We start from the raw sequence: 20,555 nt of genomic DNA on the forward strand, positions 1-20,555 counted from the left end.
TTGTATCATAAATTACTTTAAAAATAATCTGATTATCACCAGGCATGGTGGCACACACCTGTAATCCAAATATGTGGAGGACGGAAGCAGGAAGATTGAATTCAAGAATGGCTTCAGCTACACAGTTAGTTCAAGGCTAGCCTGAGCTGCATGAAGCTGACATTCTTGTCACAAACTAAACCAAACCAAGGTATAAACTGATTTTTTGAGGCCCCAAAGGCATATGGTATATATTAACAAACTTATTTAGTTTAATGAATGGGCTTAAATTAGATTAAGTATTTGTTTTAAAAACAAATGTTTAAATGCTGCATAAATCTAATTTCTTATACAATGCCATCACATTTTGGCTTTTTTTTTTAACATCAAAAGCTAATAAGTAATAGAAAACATTACTAAAATAAATACTAAGTGAGAACACTTAGTATCAGATAAGAACAGTGATAAGAATAAAAATATAAAGAAAACAATACACACCTTTTGGTAGAAAATCAGAAAAAAAGGACATTAAATTTAAAGAACTGAGTATGTTGTGGGCGGAAAGCTAAGAACGTTGCGTCTGATGTAATCACCAGTAAGCGCCCATCAGCCTCCTTGGGCTAGAACTCTGGGACTGCCAGTGGGGGCCACACAGCACACGAGGTCCACCACCCAGTCAGGAACCCTGCAGAGCCCTGCACATACTCCCAGTTAACTTCATTGCTTCTGAAAGGCTTCTGAGTCTCAGTGGTTATGTGTGGGTGAGCAGAAAGACGGCACAGCCTGGGAACATCCTGGAGGCCTTCTGGCTGGAGCCCAACTCAGAACGTGGAATCAGTCAAAGAGCAAAGTGCTAAGCTAAGCCTAACACCTAGAAGCCCAGCACTTAGGAGGCTGAGGGACACCATGATTTTTGAGTCCAACCTAGGCTACATAGCAATTTCCAGGCTAGCCTGGGCCACAGAGGGAGTTCCAGGCCAGTTAGGCTAATTAGTAAGATCTTGCCAGAAACAACATTGACCAAAAATCAAGATGGTGTTAAATGAACACCAGAGTTGGAGGTATAGGTCTGGGCAGTGGGCTAAGGGGAAATGAGTGTCAAGGCTTACAACTTTCTGCAGAGGTGAGCAACAGCGGCTCCTCTTCCCTCTATAGAGTCACGCCAACCCATCCTGGAAGCCAGCATGGTGGGGGAACTGGTCCACTGTGTAGAGTCCAACGTTCTAAGGTGCGTTTACCAGGTAGGTAGCCCAAGTTCCATGAGGCTCCTTCCTGCCCTGTCTCCTCTGGCACTGTGGCCCTGTTGAAAGCTGATGTGAGCCAGTGGAATAAGAAAGGATGACCTTCCCCAGCAAAAGTGAGTCTCAGTGTGGAGACAAGCACTGGCCTGACACATGCTGACTCGCAGGCACACCAGACAGTCATGTGGGAACTAGGCACCTGTCCTAATGATCCAGACTTCCATGGCCCCAGCACAGCCATTTGGGCCACTGTTTCTTCTCTCTTCCTCTGTGGTACTCAGACCCTCAAGACCAGCTGAGGGAGGTCACAGGGTGTGAGGGAGGTCATGGGGAAATGGAGCTTGCTATAGTCCTCAGAGGCATCTGCCTCCCTTGGCATTTACTGTGTACCAGGCTGGTACAGGGCTCAGGAAGCACAGACGTCCAGAGAGACCTGAAGGCCATAATGAGGACAGGGGTAGCACAGAAGATATGTGGTCAGCCATAGTGAGAGCTGAGGGATCAGGTCACACAGGTGTATCAGATGCTGTGTGAGCAGGTCCAGGGAAGCACAGGGCCTGGGGAGAAGGCAGAAAGCTGGGCAGGGACAAGCATGCCATGCTAGGTGAGCCTCAGTCACTGTGACAGGGAAAGGAAACACAAAAGCCACCAGGACTACAAAACTTCGAGGAGGCCACAGGGAAGGGAGCCAAAGGCCTCACTGAGTCAGCTCTGAGAAGAACTCTGGGAATGAAGCTGACTGGGCAAGTTGATCAAAGAAAGTCTCTCCGGAGGCCACCTTCAGGTGTGGACTCGAAGTGAGGCGCAGCAAGAGCTTCAGGCTCTGCGGAAACACAAAGACAAAAGACAGTTCTCCAGTCCTCATCCCACCTAGAACAGGGGGAGCTGCAGAACTCACAAATCCTGCCCTTCCCAGCCCTATCCTACACAGCAGCAGCAAATGCAGCCCAGGGGCGCCTCAGAGGAGCGGCAGGGTCAAAGCACCAGCAGGGGGCACCACAGACCCACATTTGGCAAGAAGATTCATTGACCCTTTCTTTCTAAGGGACTGAGGCTCAGGGGCATGGAAATGTAGTCTTGGCAATTGTGGGTACAGGACACCTGGCAGAGCCAGGGCGCTGGGTGAGGGCAGAGGGTGTCTCTTACACAGATGCTAGACAGGGCTGAGGGTTCAACAACCCTTGAGCTCAGAAGTAGGAGGGTTCAGGGATCCTAACCTAAGTCTGTGACATCCCCACTGCACAGCAAACCTTTCTACTTTCTGGGGGTGGTGTCTCACTCACTCCCTGCTCCCTGAAAAGGCAGCCGGGCCTCTGCCCCATCACCCCACAATGTGGCTCAGTCACCATCAGTGCGGGCTCGTCACTGGGTGTCAGGGTCTTGGAAGCCCCAAGCCTCCACAGCTGCGATGAGGAAGTTCTCAGAGCAGAGGGGCTGGTTGTTGAAAGTGTCGCAGTGTCCAGTGCGCCCTCGGTTCAGATCCCCGTCAACGTAGAGTGCTTGGCCACCTCCTCCCCCTGTGGGATGTGCAGGTGAACAGATGTCTTTCTGCTCCAACAACCACTCTTCCCTAGAGACCCCACCGTGTCTATCCTTGAAGGGCCTGCTAAGTAGCAAACTCAGTAAAGAGATCCCTCTGGAAGCACAGGTTTGCCTAGGCCTGGCTCCCTGCCTAATGCTCGATTGCTAGCCCTTAGTTCTTATCTCTACCCCAAACAACCCAGGTCCTTTTCCTTTATGTAACTGAGATGTCTACTAGTACTAGTCAACAAGAATTGGGCGGGCACAGAGGCTTCAGCTACCCATAAGTCCCCTCCAAGTACAGGTAGGACCCAGACTGGGGGTGAAGGGAACAGGTGCCCACCAATGATGATGCAGTCATTGCCCCCAGCCATGAACATGGACTCAGTCTTAGAGGGCAGGTTGAAGTGCCGGGCGGCCAGGAAAGGGGAGAGCCGATCAGCAGGGTCTGAAGAGCAGTGGCTGATGAGGGAAGGACTGGCTGCAGCCTCTGAAGACTTGACAGATGTTGCCTTGGTCAGCTCTGGGTGTTTGATGACCACCCACTCATAGCGCTGCACCTCTGGCTGCAGCTGGGGATGAATGTATGACAGTCACAGTTACTGCCAAGTGGCATCTCACTGGGCCACCTCACATGCTTCAAAGCTACAGCCCATCTCCATCCCATGACTCTTGTGAGCGAGTCCCTGCCTGAGTGGGGACTGTGGCAATGGGGAGCCACATTGCAGATGAGGCCCTGCTAGCTCTTGGGGTTCTCACAGTCTAACCAGCAAAACCCAGAGCAAACAACAGAATGCTTTAGACACTGGTTACAGTTAACAGTGGAAGTAAAGCTAGGCTCTTGTGCAGGGCTGCCCAGGTACATGGCCTGGTGACTTCTGCCAGCCTCTGGGACAGCCCTGGGTCAGAGAAACCCTGGCCCACTGCAGATACTTGGCCTGCATTCAATTTCAGAGGGAAGATAGAAGTGCTCAGAACATCTGAGGAAATGGGAACAGCTAGGGCAGGAGGGAGTGGCCTGAGGGACCCCACATTCAGTCCAACTCACCCTAAAAACAAAGCATTCTCCAGTCCCAAAGAAGCCCAGCTTGCCTCCGAACTTATTCCTCTCGCTCCAGTCCGTTGACAGGTAAGCCCCACAAACCTGAGGAGGGAACTAGGTGAGACTGTGCCTTCTGCCCTCAGTCTCAGCTTAGGACTGTTGTATCCTGCATTCTTCCACCACTGAGGGCAAAAACAGTGGTGAGAGGGCTGAGTTCAGGGAAGTGAACCCTCTGGGTCACTTTTTGTTTGTTTGTTTTTTGAGACAGGGTTTCTCTGTATAGCCCTGGCTGTCCTGGAACTCTCTATAGACCAGGCTGGCCTCAAACTCAGAAATCCGCCTGCCTCTGCCTCCCAAGTGCTGGGATTAAAGGCGTGCACCACCACTACCCGGCCACTTTTTTTTTTTAAAGATTTATTTATTTTAAATAGTTATTATGTATACAATGTTTTGCCTGAATGTATGCCTACAGGCCAGAAGAGTGCATCAGATCCCATTACAGATGGTTTTGAGTCACCATGTGGTTGTTGGGAATTGAACTCAAGACCTCTAGAAGAACAGCCAGTTCTTAGCCTCTGAGCTCTCTCTCCAACCCCGCTCTGGGTCACTTTTGTCTTCCCCTATGGGGAAGCTCCATGTAGGGACCATATCCACGATCAGGACTTGGCACCAGCTTAGTGAGCCAGGCTCCTCACCTCCTTTTGAGTGGTCTTGATGAGCAGGAGGGTGGGCTCATGTCCTTCACACTGGAAATAGAACCTGGGGGCAGAAAGCACATGTGCTGCCTACCCTGCACCCCCTCCCTGACCCTCCCAACCATCAGCCCCAAGGTCTAGGATAAAGAGGCCTAGGGGCTATGCCCCTTTCCAGCCACCTCTGTCCACAGTGGCCAAGAACTTTGCCCCCAGGCCAGGCTGCCCTGGTGTAACAGAAGAGAAGCTTCACAGTGTATTCCCCTCAGGCAAAGCTGAGTGTTGGAAGCAGGAAGCAGAGAAACAGGAAAGCTCAGCTCTGGCCTTGTGAGGAGGTGAGGCTTGCCACTGTGGTAATCAGGCATTCCCAGGCGCTGGAAGAAGGCACTCAACCAAGCCAAAATGCTTGTGTGGTTGTAGGCAGGGCCTTCAGGTTAGGGTAAGGGGGGTCAAGAGTTTGTGAACTGTCATTTGAAACTTGAATACTGTCTGGACCAGACCAAGCTAGCTTGGAGGGCAGAGTGCCCCTGTTAGAGTGCCAGGGGCTTCCACAGTCAGAGCACCACAAAGGGATACCTGGTTCAGGCTTGTGATGGACAGTGGGTGAGGCTAGCAGGGAGGTCAGGGCCACCTGTCTGAGTAACCTCCCCCTAGCAATTCTGAGCTCCTGAGATGGGAACATTGACATCTGTATGTTCATGATGCCTACACAGGGCCCTCAGCTGCTGTACAAACAGCAGTGACTTCCAAAGTCTACATGTCCTGGAAATGACAGAAAGCCAAGACAAGAGGCTCCTGGTTCTCAAGCCTCAGAGGATGAGGCAGGACCTTACTAAGGTATCAGGTTCAAGGACTCATTTCCAGCTACCCTAGAACTTCCGAGAAGTGGAGGGTAGGATGTGACTCTCAAGGTGTTGGGGGGCCCCTCACCTGGTTAGGCTGTACCCATGCTGCAGTGACGAGAAGAGCAGGAGGGGTTGGCAGAGGGCAAAGCGCTCAGGGATCCAGGACCAAATGTCTCTCATCTCCTTCACGCTGACAATCTCTGAGTGGAAGTTCTCTGCATGGACAGCTAAGTGCACAAACTGCCTGGGGAAAGCAAGGAGGGATCAGAGCCCAGGTGAGCACAGTTCTGACTGCACCCCTACTCTGTGGCCCCGCAGCTTCATTTTGGTGCAGAGCTTTGAAAGGGTATCTCACCTACCCTAGTAGGTGAGGCCAGTTGGGGGCCAGTTGGAAATGGGGTGAAATTATTCCTAGAAGTCCCACCTCCCACCTGATACATGGGAGGGTGCCCAACCTGGAGGCATAGGGGACAAAAGCCTTTTTCTTTAAGAAACCAGGATAAGTGAAGTAAGCCTCCAGCAAGACAAGACTTCAGAGCCAGCCAAGCACCAGCAGATCACATGACTGAAGCAGAAAGATTGACAGACAGACAGCGCCTGCATCAACAGGCTAAAGCAGCAAGCAGAAGCCAGCCCACGAGAGCCACGCAGGCCTTGGGAGACACCAAGCAATAGAGCCAAAGCTGGCTGGAAGGAAGGCAGAGCGGAGCAGGCAAGCATCAAGGTGCAGCTTCAGACCTACCTTTTAGAAAGTGAGACACTGAGACAGGAGGAAGCAACGGACACGGAGAAGAAGGAAAATAAAACAGACAAGGCGAGGTTAGTGGTGAGTACCGGTCCCCAGATCTGCCTTCCTATGGTCCCGGGAGACAGGAAGCTCCAGACCAGCCATATCTACAGCAGCCTACAATGTTGTGTCACATACCATGACTCCTCCCAACCCTGCTTCCAGGGACAGGGAGGCCACAATCAGCACTTAGAAGAACACCAGCCATGACGCCTGGAGCTGGAGGGGCAGAACAGGAGCTGTTCGGTGTGACCTCTAGGAGGGCAGTCTGGCAATTGCTGGCCCTCTGAGCCCCTGGTAATACCCAGCCCCCCTGTCTGGCTAAGGCTGTAACTGCAAAGCCCTTCCTGCTTTCTAGTGTCTTTGTATCCACGCGTAGACTGGTAGACAGACAGAAGGCTAGACTCATCTCACACCTCAAGGATGCATTCCACTAAAGCTTTCCACTCCACAGATGCAATATGCTCACAGCACAGGTGTGCACAGGAGCACATGTGTGCTGGGGGGGCACACACACACAAACACATGCACAAACACACACACGCGCACACACAAACACACACACACACGCACACACAAACACACACACACATAAACACACACATATATGCACACACATGCACACACACAACACACACACAAACACATGTGCACAAACACGTGCGCACACACATGCACATGCATACACGCACGCGCACACACATGCACACACATAAACACACACACATATGCACACACATGCACATACACGCATGCGCACACACATGCACATGCATACATGCACACACAAACACACATGCGCACACACAACACACACAAACACACACATGCACACACGTGCACACAAACACGTGTGCACACACATGCACATGCATACATGCATACACACAAACACAAACACGTGCACACACATGCACATGCATACACGCACACACACAAACATACACACACTCACACACACACACACGCACGCACACACACACACACACACACACACACACACACACACACGCACACATAAAGCATGGGCACACATGCACACTATCCTGGGGTCCACCTACCTCTTCTGTTTGACAGTAATACCCTTCTGCCTCAGTGCCTTCTCATTGGCCATTTGCAAGAGCTGGATCTCTTTGCGGGAAAACAGGCGGATGGCAAAGGCCTTCTCTAGTAGTTTCTCAGGGGACACTGTCTTGGCAATGTCCTTGACAAACATTCGGATGTCTTGCTTTACATTGTCTGACTCAAGGGGCTGTCCTGCTCTCACCTTGTGGAAGAACTTGAGGATGGCCAGAGCAACTCGGTACAATACTTTGTAGCCTTCTACAAGGAAGACATCAAAAACACGGGCAAAATAATTGAGGGGCAACTCCCCAAAGAGCCATCGCTGCCAGTCAGAGTAGACCTGCAGGACGTCCTCTGACACAGCCACCATCAGTTTGTGGGCTGCCTGGCAGTACTTGTTCACCAGGTCCCCAAATGTCATACAGGAAGACTCAAACGCCAGGAAACTCTGGTCAATGAGCTTCTTGCTAGGGTCATTGCAGGATAAGATGCGGCAGGCCTTTTCAAAACACTCAGCTTCGTCAATGCTGTAGTGCAGTAGCAAGGCCACCACAGCAGGCAGGGCAGGGCAGAAGGAGATGTCAGGGAACTGGTTGGCGATACACAGGAGGATCTTGCGCACAGCCCCTTCACCCCTTGTGTTCAGGCAGTAGGTGGGCACCTGAGTGTTGTCGACAAATTCAGGCAAGGGCAGGCTACTGCTGCTGTGCTTGCCCACAATCTTCCCCACAATATCGCTGTACACGCTGGCATCGGGTGTGACTGTGCGGCAGGGGATGTCCCTGATTAGGCGCTGGTACACTTTCCCCCGCAGGGTGTGGCTCTGAGCCCAGTAACCCTGCCGTGCCAGCTGCTTCAGCTCCTGTAGCTCGGTGCAGTTCAGCTCCTTTGGCCCCAGGTCCTGGATGGATGCATCCATCTTGTCCTTATCCACAAAGCAATTGTACCCTGGGGAGTCCATGGTGCCCAGTGTGACTAGGAGGCAGGTCCTGGGCTGACAGGAAGGGAACAAAGAGCAGCTAAATCCTGCAGCCCCGGTTTCGGGGATTTTCTGTTAACCAGTCTGTCATCCCACACACCCTGTAGGATTGAAAAGAATTTTAGTGAATGCATTGAAAGTCCACATTTTAAGCCAGGCAGAGGTGGCACACGCCTTTAATCCCAGCACTTGGGAGGCAGAGGCAGGCAGATTTCTGAGTTCCAGGACAGCCTGGTCTACAGAGTGGGTTCCAGGACAGTCAGGGCTACACATTGAAACCCTGTCTTGAAAAACCAAAAAAGAAAAAAAAAAAAAAAAAAAAAAAAAGAAAAGAAAGTGCTCATTTTAAAGGACTTGGTTTTTGTTTTCATTTTTCCAAAAAGGCCTAGGAAGATAAATAATTGCTCTGAGAAGTCATCACTAACTTTGGAGAACAACTTCTTTTCACAGAGTTCATCTGTTCCTAGGTAGGGCATGTGTTCCAAGCAATGAGAAGCTGAGGACAGGCTCCCAGCAATGCTTTGAAAGCCTGACCCTATGGGCCAAAGAGATGGCTGGATGGTTAAGAGTACTTACTGCTCTACCAGAGAACTTGAGTCCAATTCCCAACAACTTGTTCAGGCAGTTTAAAACTGTAACTCCAGTTCCAAGGGATCCAGCATCCTTTATGTTCACTGCACATAATCGGTGCAGATAAATACTCATACATAAAATAATAAGATACATAAAATCACAAGATACATTTTTTTTTTCAAGACAGGATCTCTTTGTATAGCCCGGGCTGTCCTGGAACTCTTTTGTAAACCAGGCTGGCCTGGAATATCTACCTGCCTCTGCCTCCTGAGTGCTGGGATCAAAGTCATGCACCATCATGTCCAATGATAAATCTTTTCAAAAACATTTAAAATTCATTTTATTTATCTGTATGAGTGTTTTACCTGCAAGTGTATCTGTGCACCATTGCATGTCTGGTACCCAAGGAAGCCAAAAGAGGGTGTCAGATCTCCTGAGACTGGAGCTACAGTCAGTTGTGAACCACCATATGGTTCTAAGAATCGAACCCAAGTCATTTGGAAAAGTAGCCAGTGCTCTTAAGCACTGAGCCCTTTCCAGTCCCAATATCCATCTTTAAAAAATATAAATACAATAATCTTTAAAAATATTTAAAAGAGGCCAGGCGGTGTTGGCATGCGCCTTTAATCCCAGCACTTGGGAGGCAGAGGCAGGCGGATTTCTGAGTTTGAGGCCAGCCTGGTCTACAGAGTGAGTTCCAGGACAGCCCGGGCTATATAGAGAAAACTTGTCTGGAAAAACAAAACAAACAAACAAAATAAAAAAATTAAAAAAATAAAAGCTTGATTTTGCTACAAACAGCTTTCTACTTGGGAAGATCCACTTAGGCATCATATTCTAGGGGCTATCTAAAAAGGTACAAAGGACAAGAGGAGCCTGCTGGACAATGCTTGCTCTCAGCCTTGAGCATCAGTCAGGGGCCTGCTGGACAATGCTTGCTCTCAGCCTGTCAGTCAGGCTTCAGTCAGCTGGGTTGAGGACACACTTGTGCATTGCTTGCTATGCTGGATGGAGCACTGGACCCCTGGGCCACATCCCAGTCCTGAGGAAGAAGTTCTAAAATAGTTCTACTTTCATCTGACCACCAGCCCAAGGGCTAAGCTCCAGACAGGTAATTGCAGCGGAAGCCACTAGTAGAGTAAGATGTATTCTGTAGTAACCAAGTGGAAGACGAGTGGAAGGTGCCGCAATTTCCAAACCAGACACTTCTAGTTCCAATTAAACTTCAGCCAGGAGTCTTAGGGGAGATGATTTTATCTCACTACACAGTAGCTGCTGTGATCCAGATAAACATAAGAAGTGGGTGAGCAGAGTGTAGTGCACATGCTTGAAATACCAGAACTCTGGAGAACAGGAATCACAAAGATCACGAGTCCAACCCTGGGCTACACAGGAAATCCAAGACTGAGTTATATAGTGAGACCCTGCCCCAACAACAGATAAATAGGATTTGAAGAGGTGGCCCAGCAGTTAAGAGCATGGACTGCTTTTATAGAGGATCTGAGTTCAGTTCCAAGCCCATACTTCAGGAGACACAACAGCCTGTAAACCTCAGATGCAGGGGATCTGATGCCCTCTTCTGACCTCTGTGGGCACCAGGCAAACACATGGTACACATATGTACATGAAGGCCAAATACCCTTACATATAAAATAAAATACATTAAAAAAAAAAAAACAGCCAGGCATAGTGATACACACCTTTAATCCCAGCACTCGGGAGGCAGAGGCGGGTCTACAAGTGAGTTTCAGGGCAGTTCTGTTACACAGAGGATCCAGTCTCAAAAATCAAATTAGATAGATAGATAGATAGACAGACAGACAGACAGACAGACAGACAGACAGACAGGGTGGGTAGATGGATGGATGGACGGACGGACGGACGGATGGACGGACGGATGAAAACCTTACAGAGCATGGTGTTGCATGCCTTTGTGAGTTTCAGGCCTATCCTTGGTTTACCACAGGGCGTTCTTAGCCAGAGATGGCTATATAGTTAGACCCTGTCTAGACAAACAAAAATCCAGCTTAGTCTTAGACAAAGAAGTACTGGCGACTAAGGGATGCTGAGAGTTGGAGAAATAGTGTTCCCCAGGGAAGAGCCCTCCAGTTGGTTATCCAACACCAAGTGCTCAGTGCTGAAATCATGTACATACAAGTGACCCTGTATGGGCCGAGCAGGTTATATCTATATATTTAAGTGTGTGTGTGTGTGTGTGTGTGTGTGTAACAACAATTAAAGAAAATGAGACCATAAAGTTGAGAGGGCAAGTGGGGATTACATGAGAAGGCTTGGAGGGTGAAAAGGGAAGAAGGAGGAAATGATGTAATTATATTATAATTTTAAAAAATAAGAAAATTACTATAAAAATAAATCTTTTAAAAAGGCATGTATGTAGTATGCAGGTAAAACACTCATACACATTAAAAAAAAAAAAGTGCTGGAATGGGGCCCAGCTGTAGATCATCTGTCTAGTATGCATGAGGCCTTAGGTTTGGCTTCTGGCAAGAAGACAAGAGAGAGAGGAGGAGAGAGGGGAGAAAAGAAGAGGAGAGGGCAGTGGAGGGAAGAAAAGGCAGGGGTGAACAGCCCCTACCACAGCCCGTTGATCTGGTTTCTAAAGCTTCCACCAAGCCCAATATTCACCCACACGCAGGGCTGACCTTCCTGATCTGGATGGTAGAACTGCCCAACAATGCCACAAGGGTCCACTTCAGTGACTTTTGGTAAATATTCACACCACTCTGATTTCTCTTGCATCTAGAAAATTCAACTAGAAAATAAGCAGAAAAAGAAAATGCTACTGAGTTAAAATAATTTTATTTTTCATTTTTCATTAAGACAGGGCTTCTCTGTGTAGCCCTGGCTGTCCTCAAGTTCTGGACTAGAGGCATGTACCACCGCACCCAGCAGAAGAATTATAATGTAAATCCTATTGTGTAGGACTATCTAAGAAAACACTTAGATTTTGTGCTTGTTATCTGTTTGGTAAAATATATGCTAAACACCATTTTAAAACAATCTTTGTGTGAGGGTGTTTGTGTCACTGCATACTTGCTGGAGATCAGAAGACAAATTTGAGTGTTGGTCCCTGCCTTCCACCTCCATTGAGACAGGGCCTCTTATTCACTATTGTACATACCAGGCTAGCTACCTGTGAGCTTAAGGGATTCGCCTCTCTCCGGTCAACCCACCTACCACTGCATTGGGGGGGGGACGTTACATATGCATGCTCCTGAGTCCAGCTTTGTACGGGTTCTGGTGATCTGAACTCAGTCCCCATGCTGCCCAGGAAGCACCTTATCCAGTGAACCATCTCCTCAACCTGTTATAACCATGTTTATGGCACTTCAGGACTGGAGTGATAGCTCAGTGGTTAGGAGCACTGGCTGCTCTTCTAGAGGATCTGGGTTCGATGCCCAGCACCCACATGGTGGCTCACAACCATCAGTAACTCCAGTTCCAGGGGATCCAATCCCCACTTCTGGCCTCGACAGGCACCGGGCACATATGTGGTACATGGACATATATGCAGGCAAGAAGCACACAGAATACAAACAAAAAGATGCTTCAGTGGTATCAGGTGTCTTCATATTCTGGACCCTTGCCAGTGCCTCCAGAACTGCTCCGTCTCCCACAGACGATCGCTCCCTCATCTTCCCCTAGCCCTAGCGTGACCTCTCTGCCTTCTTTTTTTTTAATTACCTGGTTCATCTCCAGAAGCAGCCAATACCCTAAACACTGACCTATCTCTCTTGCCCCTGCCTTTTTGTTGTGTTGTGTTAAATGACAGTCTTACGTTGCAGCACATTCTCGCTTTAAGTCTGTGATCATCTTGCCACAGCCTCCAGAGTTGTAAAATTACAGCTGTGTACCACCATACTCTGTACAGAATTTCCTTCCATTTAAAAAAGGCCAAGTATAGTGATTCATGCCTTTAATCCCAGCATTTTCAAGGCAGAGGCAGGTGGATTTCTGTGAGTTCAAGGCCAGCCTGGTCTACACAGGGAGTTCCAGGACAGCCAAAGTCAAAGACACACTGTCTCAAAAAAAATAAAAAGAATGAAAAAAGAAAAACACTTAATTACTTTTATTTTATGTATATGAGTGTTCACCTGCATGTTTGAAAGAGGATCACAACTGTTTAGTGCCAGAAGAGCCCAGAAAAAGACACTGGATCCCCTGGAACTAGAATTACAGGCAGCCTTGAACAATTATTTGGGGCACTGGGAAGGAAACCACATCCTCTGTAAGAGCAGCAAGTGCTCTTAATTGCTAAGCTGTCTTTCCACCCCCCACTGGTAAGTCTTTACAGGGGCTTTTCCATATTAAGCCCTAATTAAGAGAAGGTTTTCTGGGTCTGAGGGTATAGCTAAGTGTTATAGTACTTAGCCATGACTAAAGCCTTGAGTTTAATATCCGGCACTACAAACAAAACCCAAAATTGATGCAAGCATTATAATCATATTAAATTTTTTTTCATTGTGTGTCCCAGTGGCAAAGCCTTTCGGAGAGCAGGTCCAATCCTGTCGCCTGGTCAGCACCTCCTTCTGGGGCAGGTGTGGGGGTCCCTCTTGTAGTGCTCTAAAATCAGCAGCCCACCTCCTGTCTCCCCTCAGTTATGCCCACACAGCACGATTTCCTACATCAGAGTCATCATCAGAGTTTGGTTCTGGGGCTAAAATCCTACAGAGGCACCATAGGCCCACTCTGTCTGGGTGACAAGGACCTGCTCCCTCTGAGCAGAATAAAAACATTTATAAATAAAACAGGAGTTCAGCAGAGCAGGCCGGCCTGCTCCAGTTGAACACTAAACTGAGCTACAGAAGTCATGGAGGTACTGAGGGTACTGCTCAAAGAGCTCCTGCAGGAGGAAACAGACACAGTGCTGTGGGCTGTATCAAGAGGTCCATGAATGTGCTGAAACTAGAGGGACACCGAGGCAATGAGACCCAACGATCTCTCCTCATATCCCTCTCAAATGGACGCAGGATGTCATAGGGCTAGGCACACTAGGCTTTCTCCAAGCATCTATAATACGGGCTCAGCTGCACTGTAATTCCAGAGGATCTGACGCCCTCTTCTGACCCCTTAGCAAATTAAGTTTTGAGTTTTTAAAAATTTTCTCATTTTTTTGTTTTGTTTGGTTTTCGGTGCTTTGAGACAGGGCCACTCTATGTAACCCTGGTGGGCCTGAACTCACTATGTAAGCTGAGCTAGCCTCACGCTCTGAGAGCGGCCTGCCTCTGCCTCCAGAGGACTGAGCTTAAAGTGATCACCCCTGCACCTGGCCTCATTCCTCCATTTCTAAGATAAGTACTCAGGTGAACTAAGCTGGAACTGTCTGCTTACCAAGGGCAACCTTGGACTACAGGAAGGTTACCACAGCAGGCTCTTTGTCACTGTTTCTTTTTAATGCTAAGATCCAACCTAGGCTCTCTTGTATGCTAAGTGCATACTGTCCTCACTGAGCTCGTCTAGACCCAAGGAGATGAGGCTTTCTAGCTAGCCTGACTCTTTCCTTTAGTCTATCTGCTGGCTGGCTGCCGTCATACAGACTTACAAACCACATTCCTCAGATATTGTGTGGTACGGTCAAGGGGAGAGAGGGGAAGCAGGTGCAAGTGAGGCTAGAGATCCAACTAAGGAGTCAGGCGGGCTTGTCTTCAAGGCCCACATTTAGCTTCTTGAGCCAAGCCTCCCATTTCCACATGGCAGTGGCTTTGTGGAAAACTGCAATAAGAACTAACACTTAAGAACTAACACTCATATTTTTGGTTATGAGCCTAGCCTTTAACGGCTGAGCCATTTCTAGAGCCAGGCGGTGGTGGCGCACGCCTTTAATCCCAGCACTTGGGAGGCAGAGGCAGGTGGATTTCTGAGTTCAAGGCCAGCCTGGTCTACAGAGTGAGTTCCAGGACAGCCAGGGCTATACAGAGAAACCCTGTCTCAAGAAAAAAAAAAAAAAAAAAAAAAAAAAAAAAAAAAAAAAAAAAAAAAAAAAAGAACTAACACTCACCCTTAGAGACACTGGCTCTCAGTGACACCTTTGAGTTGAGTACTGACTGCCTCTGGGCTTGCTGGGTGGGTGCCATTAGGGTGACACAGCACACACAGTAGCATGGACCCTGTGCAGGCACTGCTACTGGGAGAGGTGCTCCCGAGAAGCTACTTTCCCTTAGCCTGAGGGCTAGGGCTGTGACGTGTCTTCATAGACACTGCGCTGCATTGTCTCAAAGTCCCTCTCTGCACCCTCAAGTTCTCACCCAAGAAGAGCTGATTCTCCTGTAGCACCTTTGGCTGGCTCCCTCTCCTACAGTTCCATGTGTTTGGAAAGGGAGGCACTCTGTGTCTCAGGCCCTCAGGTCTGTGTCTCAGCAGTAATTCCCAGAAAGCAGGAAAAATGTTACTTGACACCTGTTAGATGTATGGCGTGACAGCTGGTTTTTGTTTGTTTGTTTTGGTTTTTTCCCTCTGTATAGCACTGGCTGTCCTGGAACTCATTCTGTAGACCAGGCTGGCCTCGAACTCAGAAATCTGCCTTCCTCTGCCTCCCAAGTGCTAGGATTAAAGGCGTGCGCCACCACTGCCCGGCTGTGTGATAGTTTCAGACAGTAGGGTCTACATATAGTGGGTCCGTAGGGTAATGGCTACTTGACTGAGGGTTCATGGTGCGAGCATCTCCCAAGAGATGGCATCTGAGCTGGAGTAGGGAAACTAACACAGCTGGGAGAAGAGCTAAGCAGTGTTGGGGATAGTATGAGGAGGGCAGGTGCAAAGACCTTGAGGAGGGCAACCTCCAAGGAGAAAATGTGTGGCCAGAATGTGCTGCCAACACCAGGAGCAGTGCAGCCAGCATAAGGCAGAACATGCACGCACAGAAGGAACCTGGGCTTTATGCTAAGAATGGGGTGTGGGGGTGGGGAAGCACATGGTCTAATTGAGGAGTCTTCTGTGACAGGTGAACTGAAACTGTTTAAAGACAGCACTCCCTCAGGAGATGGGCCAGGATGGCTCAGATGTCACCTGCATGTTTCTTTTGAGGCTGCTCCCCACTTCACAAGCCTCTACTAAAGTTTAAAGGAACTGAAGATGGGAAGTGTGTATTTTAAAGAAAACAAAAAACATGTGGGAAGAAATGCTTTTTAGTTCCCCAAAATGTTATGTGGCTGATAGGATGACATTTCCCAGGAGATGCCTGTGACCTGTCATAGGATGTGCCCTCTGCTCACAGTGCACTGCCCTTGGTTTGCCGAGGGAAAGACCAAAGATCAGGGAAGCCATAGATGTTGCAGGGAAACTCAAAACTCCACATCTTTCATCTGCAGTAAAGTCTTTGCTCTGCCCTTTGCCACAGAAGAGGAAGGGGGCAAGGGGGGGCTGAAAGGAAACCATGCTCTTCAGGACTGGCTTCACTGTTACATCATGAGTGGCATTCCAGCAGGTCTCTGGCCAGGAGGTAGAGTCGGGTGGCAGTATGAATAAGAACAGCCCAGAGACTGGTGTTTCAATACTTGGTCTTCAGTTGGTAGAACTGTTTAGAAAGGATTAGGCGGTGTGGCTTTGTTGGAGAAGGCGTGTCACTGCGAACAGGTCCTCACCATTCCCAGCTGGCTAGCTCCCTTGCTAGTGTTCTCTCTCTTGTCTCTCTCTCTCCTTCATGTTTGTGGATCCCATGTAAGCTCTCAGCTACTGCTCCAGTGTCATGCCTGCCTGCCTGCCGCCATGCTCCCCACCATGTTGGTCATGAATTCACCTGAAACTGTAAATCCCAATAGATTCTTTCTCCTATAAGTTTCCGTGGTCCTAGTGTCTTTTCAAACAGTAGAAAAAGTAACGAAGGCAGGTGGAAAGGACACAAAGGGAGCATGGGAAAATCGAGCCCCATCCTGGATAGTGACCAAGTTGGTGCCTTCACACCAGAGGCCTCACCTCACCCGTTCTTCAGCCACAGAGGCTGCCTGCCAAAGATGTGGCTTCATAATCCATCCTGTTCAGTCAAGAGGACAGCCTGATGGCACAGGCTTCACTCCACTTCAAATGAACGGGACAGGAGAGGTACTGGAAAGTCCCCTGCACAGGAGGAATGGCCAGCCTGCTGAAATCCTAAGGCCTGTGAGCCTTCCACACTGCCACTGCCCTCCTGAGATCTGTGCCTCTTCACAGTCAGCTCTGCCCTAGCTCCTTTCTCAGCAAGGTCAGGTCCTTTTCCAACACCACCAGGCTGTTCCAAAACATGGCTTTAGTCATGGGACTGCATTTCTCACCTCTTTTCCAAGCAGGTAGATTTGAAAACAAACTCCTTATCATGTGACATACAGACTGTGCCTTGAGGATTACATTGTAACACACCTGCACCTGGGTCTCCCTTCCTAGCTAAGTGTCTTTGTCACAAGCAATGGAGGAGCCAGCAACAGAAATAGCTCCATTTGCTCCAAACTTTTGTTCATTCCACAAACTTTTAGTTTAGAGCCCTGTCTGCCCCAGAGACCCACAACTATAAATACCTCAAGTCTATAAAGATGGGGCACTGGATGGGGTGGGGTGGGTGAAGACAAAGTACTGAGTGATAGCATGGCGGGAAGACAGGTGGGGGAGGCACCACGAAGTTGGGGAGTCCTTGGTGAGTATGGAGGAACTGGTGTGAAATAAGCAGGAGAGGTCAAACATGTGACACCCCAGACCTGCAGTTAGAGACCCCCCCCCATGTCTACGTTGGAGGAATCAGGGAGGAAGGAGGGTCTAGCCCAGCTAAGAGAGTGGGGACAAGGGCTTGTTAGTAGACCATAGGAGGTCCAGATGGGTGATCCCCAGAGACAGCTTCAGGCAGTGTCCAGGAGACTTGTGAGTTTCCTACAGCGTCAGTGATACAGGGAAGGCACTTGGACCCACATAGAGCGCCAAAAGCAAAGACAGACTGTCCTAAGGGAGTACTACATCCCTGCCCAGTGTTAGCCTACAATGCTTCCTCCAGACACAGGAACAGGCTGACTAGGACCCAGGGCCCTGGCTGACTGAACCTTAGTCACCATGTCGTATGCTAGGCAGGGCTCAGCTTTTCCTCTCCAGTCTTAGCAATCCCCACATGCTTTCCTGGAGACCATAGCAGACAGAATATCAGACAGGAATAAAGAATGGAGACTTGAGGTTGGGCCTCCAGCCTGAGTATATGGAAAACCTGAAGCCCAGTAGGCACCAAAGACAACACTGGACAACAGAGAGGGCAGTGAGGCACTGTGGGCATTTCCATGTGATAGAAAGCACACATTCTTCTCATGCTGGTCACCTTGGCATAATTCAAAGCATGCACATGCTTGGAGATGGAAGGAAAAGAGCCCACCAGCTCTGGGGAGGAGCAGCATGCAGATCACTAAAGAACACAGGCAGACCTCAACATCCACTTGACACTGACCATGCCTCCAGGGCCAGGAAGGCCACGGGCATGCTGTGATAGTGATGCTTTGCTGTCTGCTGAGATGCTCAGAGTGCCAACATGCTGAGCAGCTGGCCCAGTGGTGAATGGTGTGGGAGGATTTAGTGGCTGAGAATAGGGATGCCAGCAGGTAAGAGACATGAAAGGGCATCTGGGGTTGCAAGTGTGTGGGGGCAGGTGCTAGAAGTGTGCGTGAGAGGTAATCCAAAGGTATACTTCTGAGACTGGGAGGAGGGGGGGAACATAACAGGCAACTGCAGGGGCCAGGGCTTGGGTGCCGAGCCTGACAGTAGACCTGGACCAGAAGGTAAACGGCAGAGACAAGAACAGAAGTAACAAGTATCAATCAAGAGCAAGTGACAATCACACCTTCTCTGTATGTGAATTTTCCTCATACCCACCAGGGACATTCAAGGATGTGCCCATCCTCCAAGAACCTGTTGGATACTACACAGATAAACACAACCTCAGGATGCTGTCAGGGATCTGGCACTGGGGGATGCTCATCCTATCCTTAGACCTCAGAACTGGCACAGGACAGCACAGAAGAAACATAGAAAGAAAGGGGCCACTAGCTAATCCATCCATCCTACATCCAGAACTTTCTCTCAAACACCTCTCAGGTCTCTGGTACCTGGCTGAGTATTGCAGATACAGAAACAAGATGCCTGATAGTACTGGCAGAAAGTAGATTGTAGACACATTGATAATCAGGACACACTTAGACAATGGTGGCAGAACCCTTCTTGCAGGGGACTTCAGTTGGAGGGCAGATAAGGTAAGAAGGCATTCCACAGACAGGATGAGAACACATGGCTGTAGGAAAGGCTCATGGGAGTAGGAGGCATATCACGAAGGGCCTTGTCTCCCGAGGATGAGGGTCTGTCCTCACCCTGGAGGAGCAGACGCCACCAGGGCACTGAGATGTGAAGCACAGGCTTTCATTCTTGAGAGATCTGTCTTTTGACAGAAACTGGATATAGAAGCAGCAGCATCAGAATCACTGTACAAGTGTCAAACGGCAGCTTGATGACCTGGTTGGGGTGTATTGCATTTAGGGTACAGGCCACCCTGGGCCTTCACATGCAAAATGTCAGGGTGGGAGAGGTCCCACATGGACATACTTCCAAAATATTCCCTTGGAGACGTAGCCTCCTCTGAGCCCCACTGCCCAGAGACATTGGTCTTCTGGCTTTTCTTTTCTTTTCTTTTTTTTTTTCCTTGGTTTTTCAAGACAGGGTTTCTCTGTGTAGCTCTGGCTGTCCTGGAACTCACTCTGTAGACCAGGCTGGCCTTGAACTCAGAAATCCACCTGCCTCTGCCTCCCAAGTGCTGGGATTAAAGGCATGCGCCACCACCACCTGGTGGTCTTCTGGCTTTTCAACCCCACCACTTTCTCTTACTCTCCTCCATACAGGCCCCTCTTTTGCTCTCTTCCTATTCCTGCACTAGCCTATGGCACCTCAATCACCACCGCACACCCACCTACTCTCTGTAGGCATCCCTCCCACCTCCCTTCACCAGGTTCTCTGGCCACCTGCCTCCAGTCCATGGCCTTGTTCTCTGTGGTGCTAACACTAGAAGGGTGGGGTGAGCTCCCTGATTCCCCATCCCCCAACCACATTAAAAACCTTTACATATATACCTAGGTGATCCAACCCCATTCTACCCAGAGGCCAAATACAGTGTCTGTCCCTCTCCTTGCCCCCAGTTTCCCACTATGTAGGCTTGCAACTCACATGTAGACAAGCTAGTCTCAAGCTTATAGAGATCTGCCTATCTCTGCCTCTCTAGTCTGGGGTTAAAGATGCCAGACCTAGCACTCTTTCTTAAGGCCTAGCCATACAGAGCAGTCCTACCCAGGAGCACCGCTCCCTGTTTGCCAGCCCCTTCACTTTGCTACTTTGCAGCTAACCAAGAACACTCACACCAAACCTCAGCTCCCGCCTGTCTTGTCCTGTCTCAGAGCCAGGCAGGAGGAGGCCAAGCTGAAGCACGCTTCTATACCTACATCAGAGGTGAAGAGGGTGAAAAATCAAACCATCTGCTCATGGGACTTGAGCATGCTGGGCTCTGGGTGCTGCCTGGCAGGCCTTCTCGGCTTGCCTCCAGCACCTCTCCTGTTCCCTGGCATAGGCTCTAAGCCCCAACCCCCACCTCCTCTGAGAAAGGCTGGCTACCAGGCAGGAGCATCCTTTAACTCTCCAGCCCAACCCTTTATCTGTATCCCTACTTGGGATACCATGGAGCCACCAACAGGCCCCCTCCAACGTTCTGATCTCACTTCCTGAGATGTTGATTCCCTGGACCCTCACTGAGGCCCTACCCCAGTCCGGCCTCTTCTTTTAAATTCCTTCAGAGTCACACAGCTGGCCATAGCAGGTGGCACTTGACTTGG

The 20,555-nt window shown here is 49.4% G+C and overlaps 1 protein-coding gene across 4 annotated transcripts in view; it reads right to left on the reverse strand.

Annotated features, from left to right (window-relative positions):
* Tbc1d24 (TBC1 domain family member 24) overlaps positions 1-20,555 on the reverse strand; it is a 26,684-nt gene continuing 6,129 nt past the window's right edge. For 2 of the 4 annotated variants that reach the window (XM_031354828.1, XM_031354830.1), the window contains exons 2-8: positions 7,169-8,252; positions 6,063-6,080; positions 5,406-5,564; positions 4,479-4,542; positions 3,790-3,885; positions 3,085-3,313; positions 1-2,737 (exon numbers count right to left, since the gene is read on the reverse strand). In XM_031354828.1, coding sequence (XP_031210688.1) covers positions 2,583-2,737; positions 3,085-3,313; positions 3,790-3,885; positions 4,479-4,542; positions 5,406-5,564; positions 6,063-6,080; positions 7,169-8,133 — 1,686 coding nt within the window. In that variant the 5' untranslated portion in view covers positions 8,134-8,252 and the 3' untranslated portion in view covers positions 1-2,582. The remainder of the gene's footprint in view (positions 2,738-3,084; positions 3,314-3,789; positions 3,886-4,478; positions 4,543-5,405; positions 5,565-6,062; positions 6,081-7,168; positions 8,253-20,555) is intronic. The other 2 variants (XM_031354829.1, XM_031354831.1) reach the window with 2 other exon arrangements.

This window comes from Mastomys coucha, unplaced genomic scaffold, assembly GCF_008632895.1.
Source record: "Mastomys coucha isolate ucsf_1 unplaced genomic scaffold, UCSF_Mcou_1 pScaffold5, whole genome shotgun sequence".
In the NCBI taxonomy this organism is placed as follows: domain Eukaryota; kingdom Metazoa; phylum Chordata; class Mammalia; order Rodentia; family Muridae; genus Mastomys; species Mastomys coucha.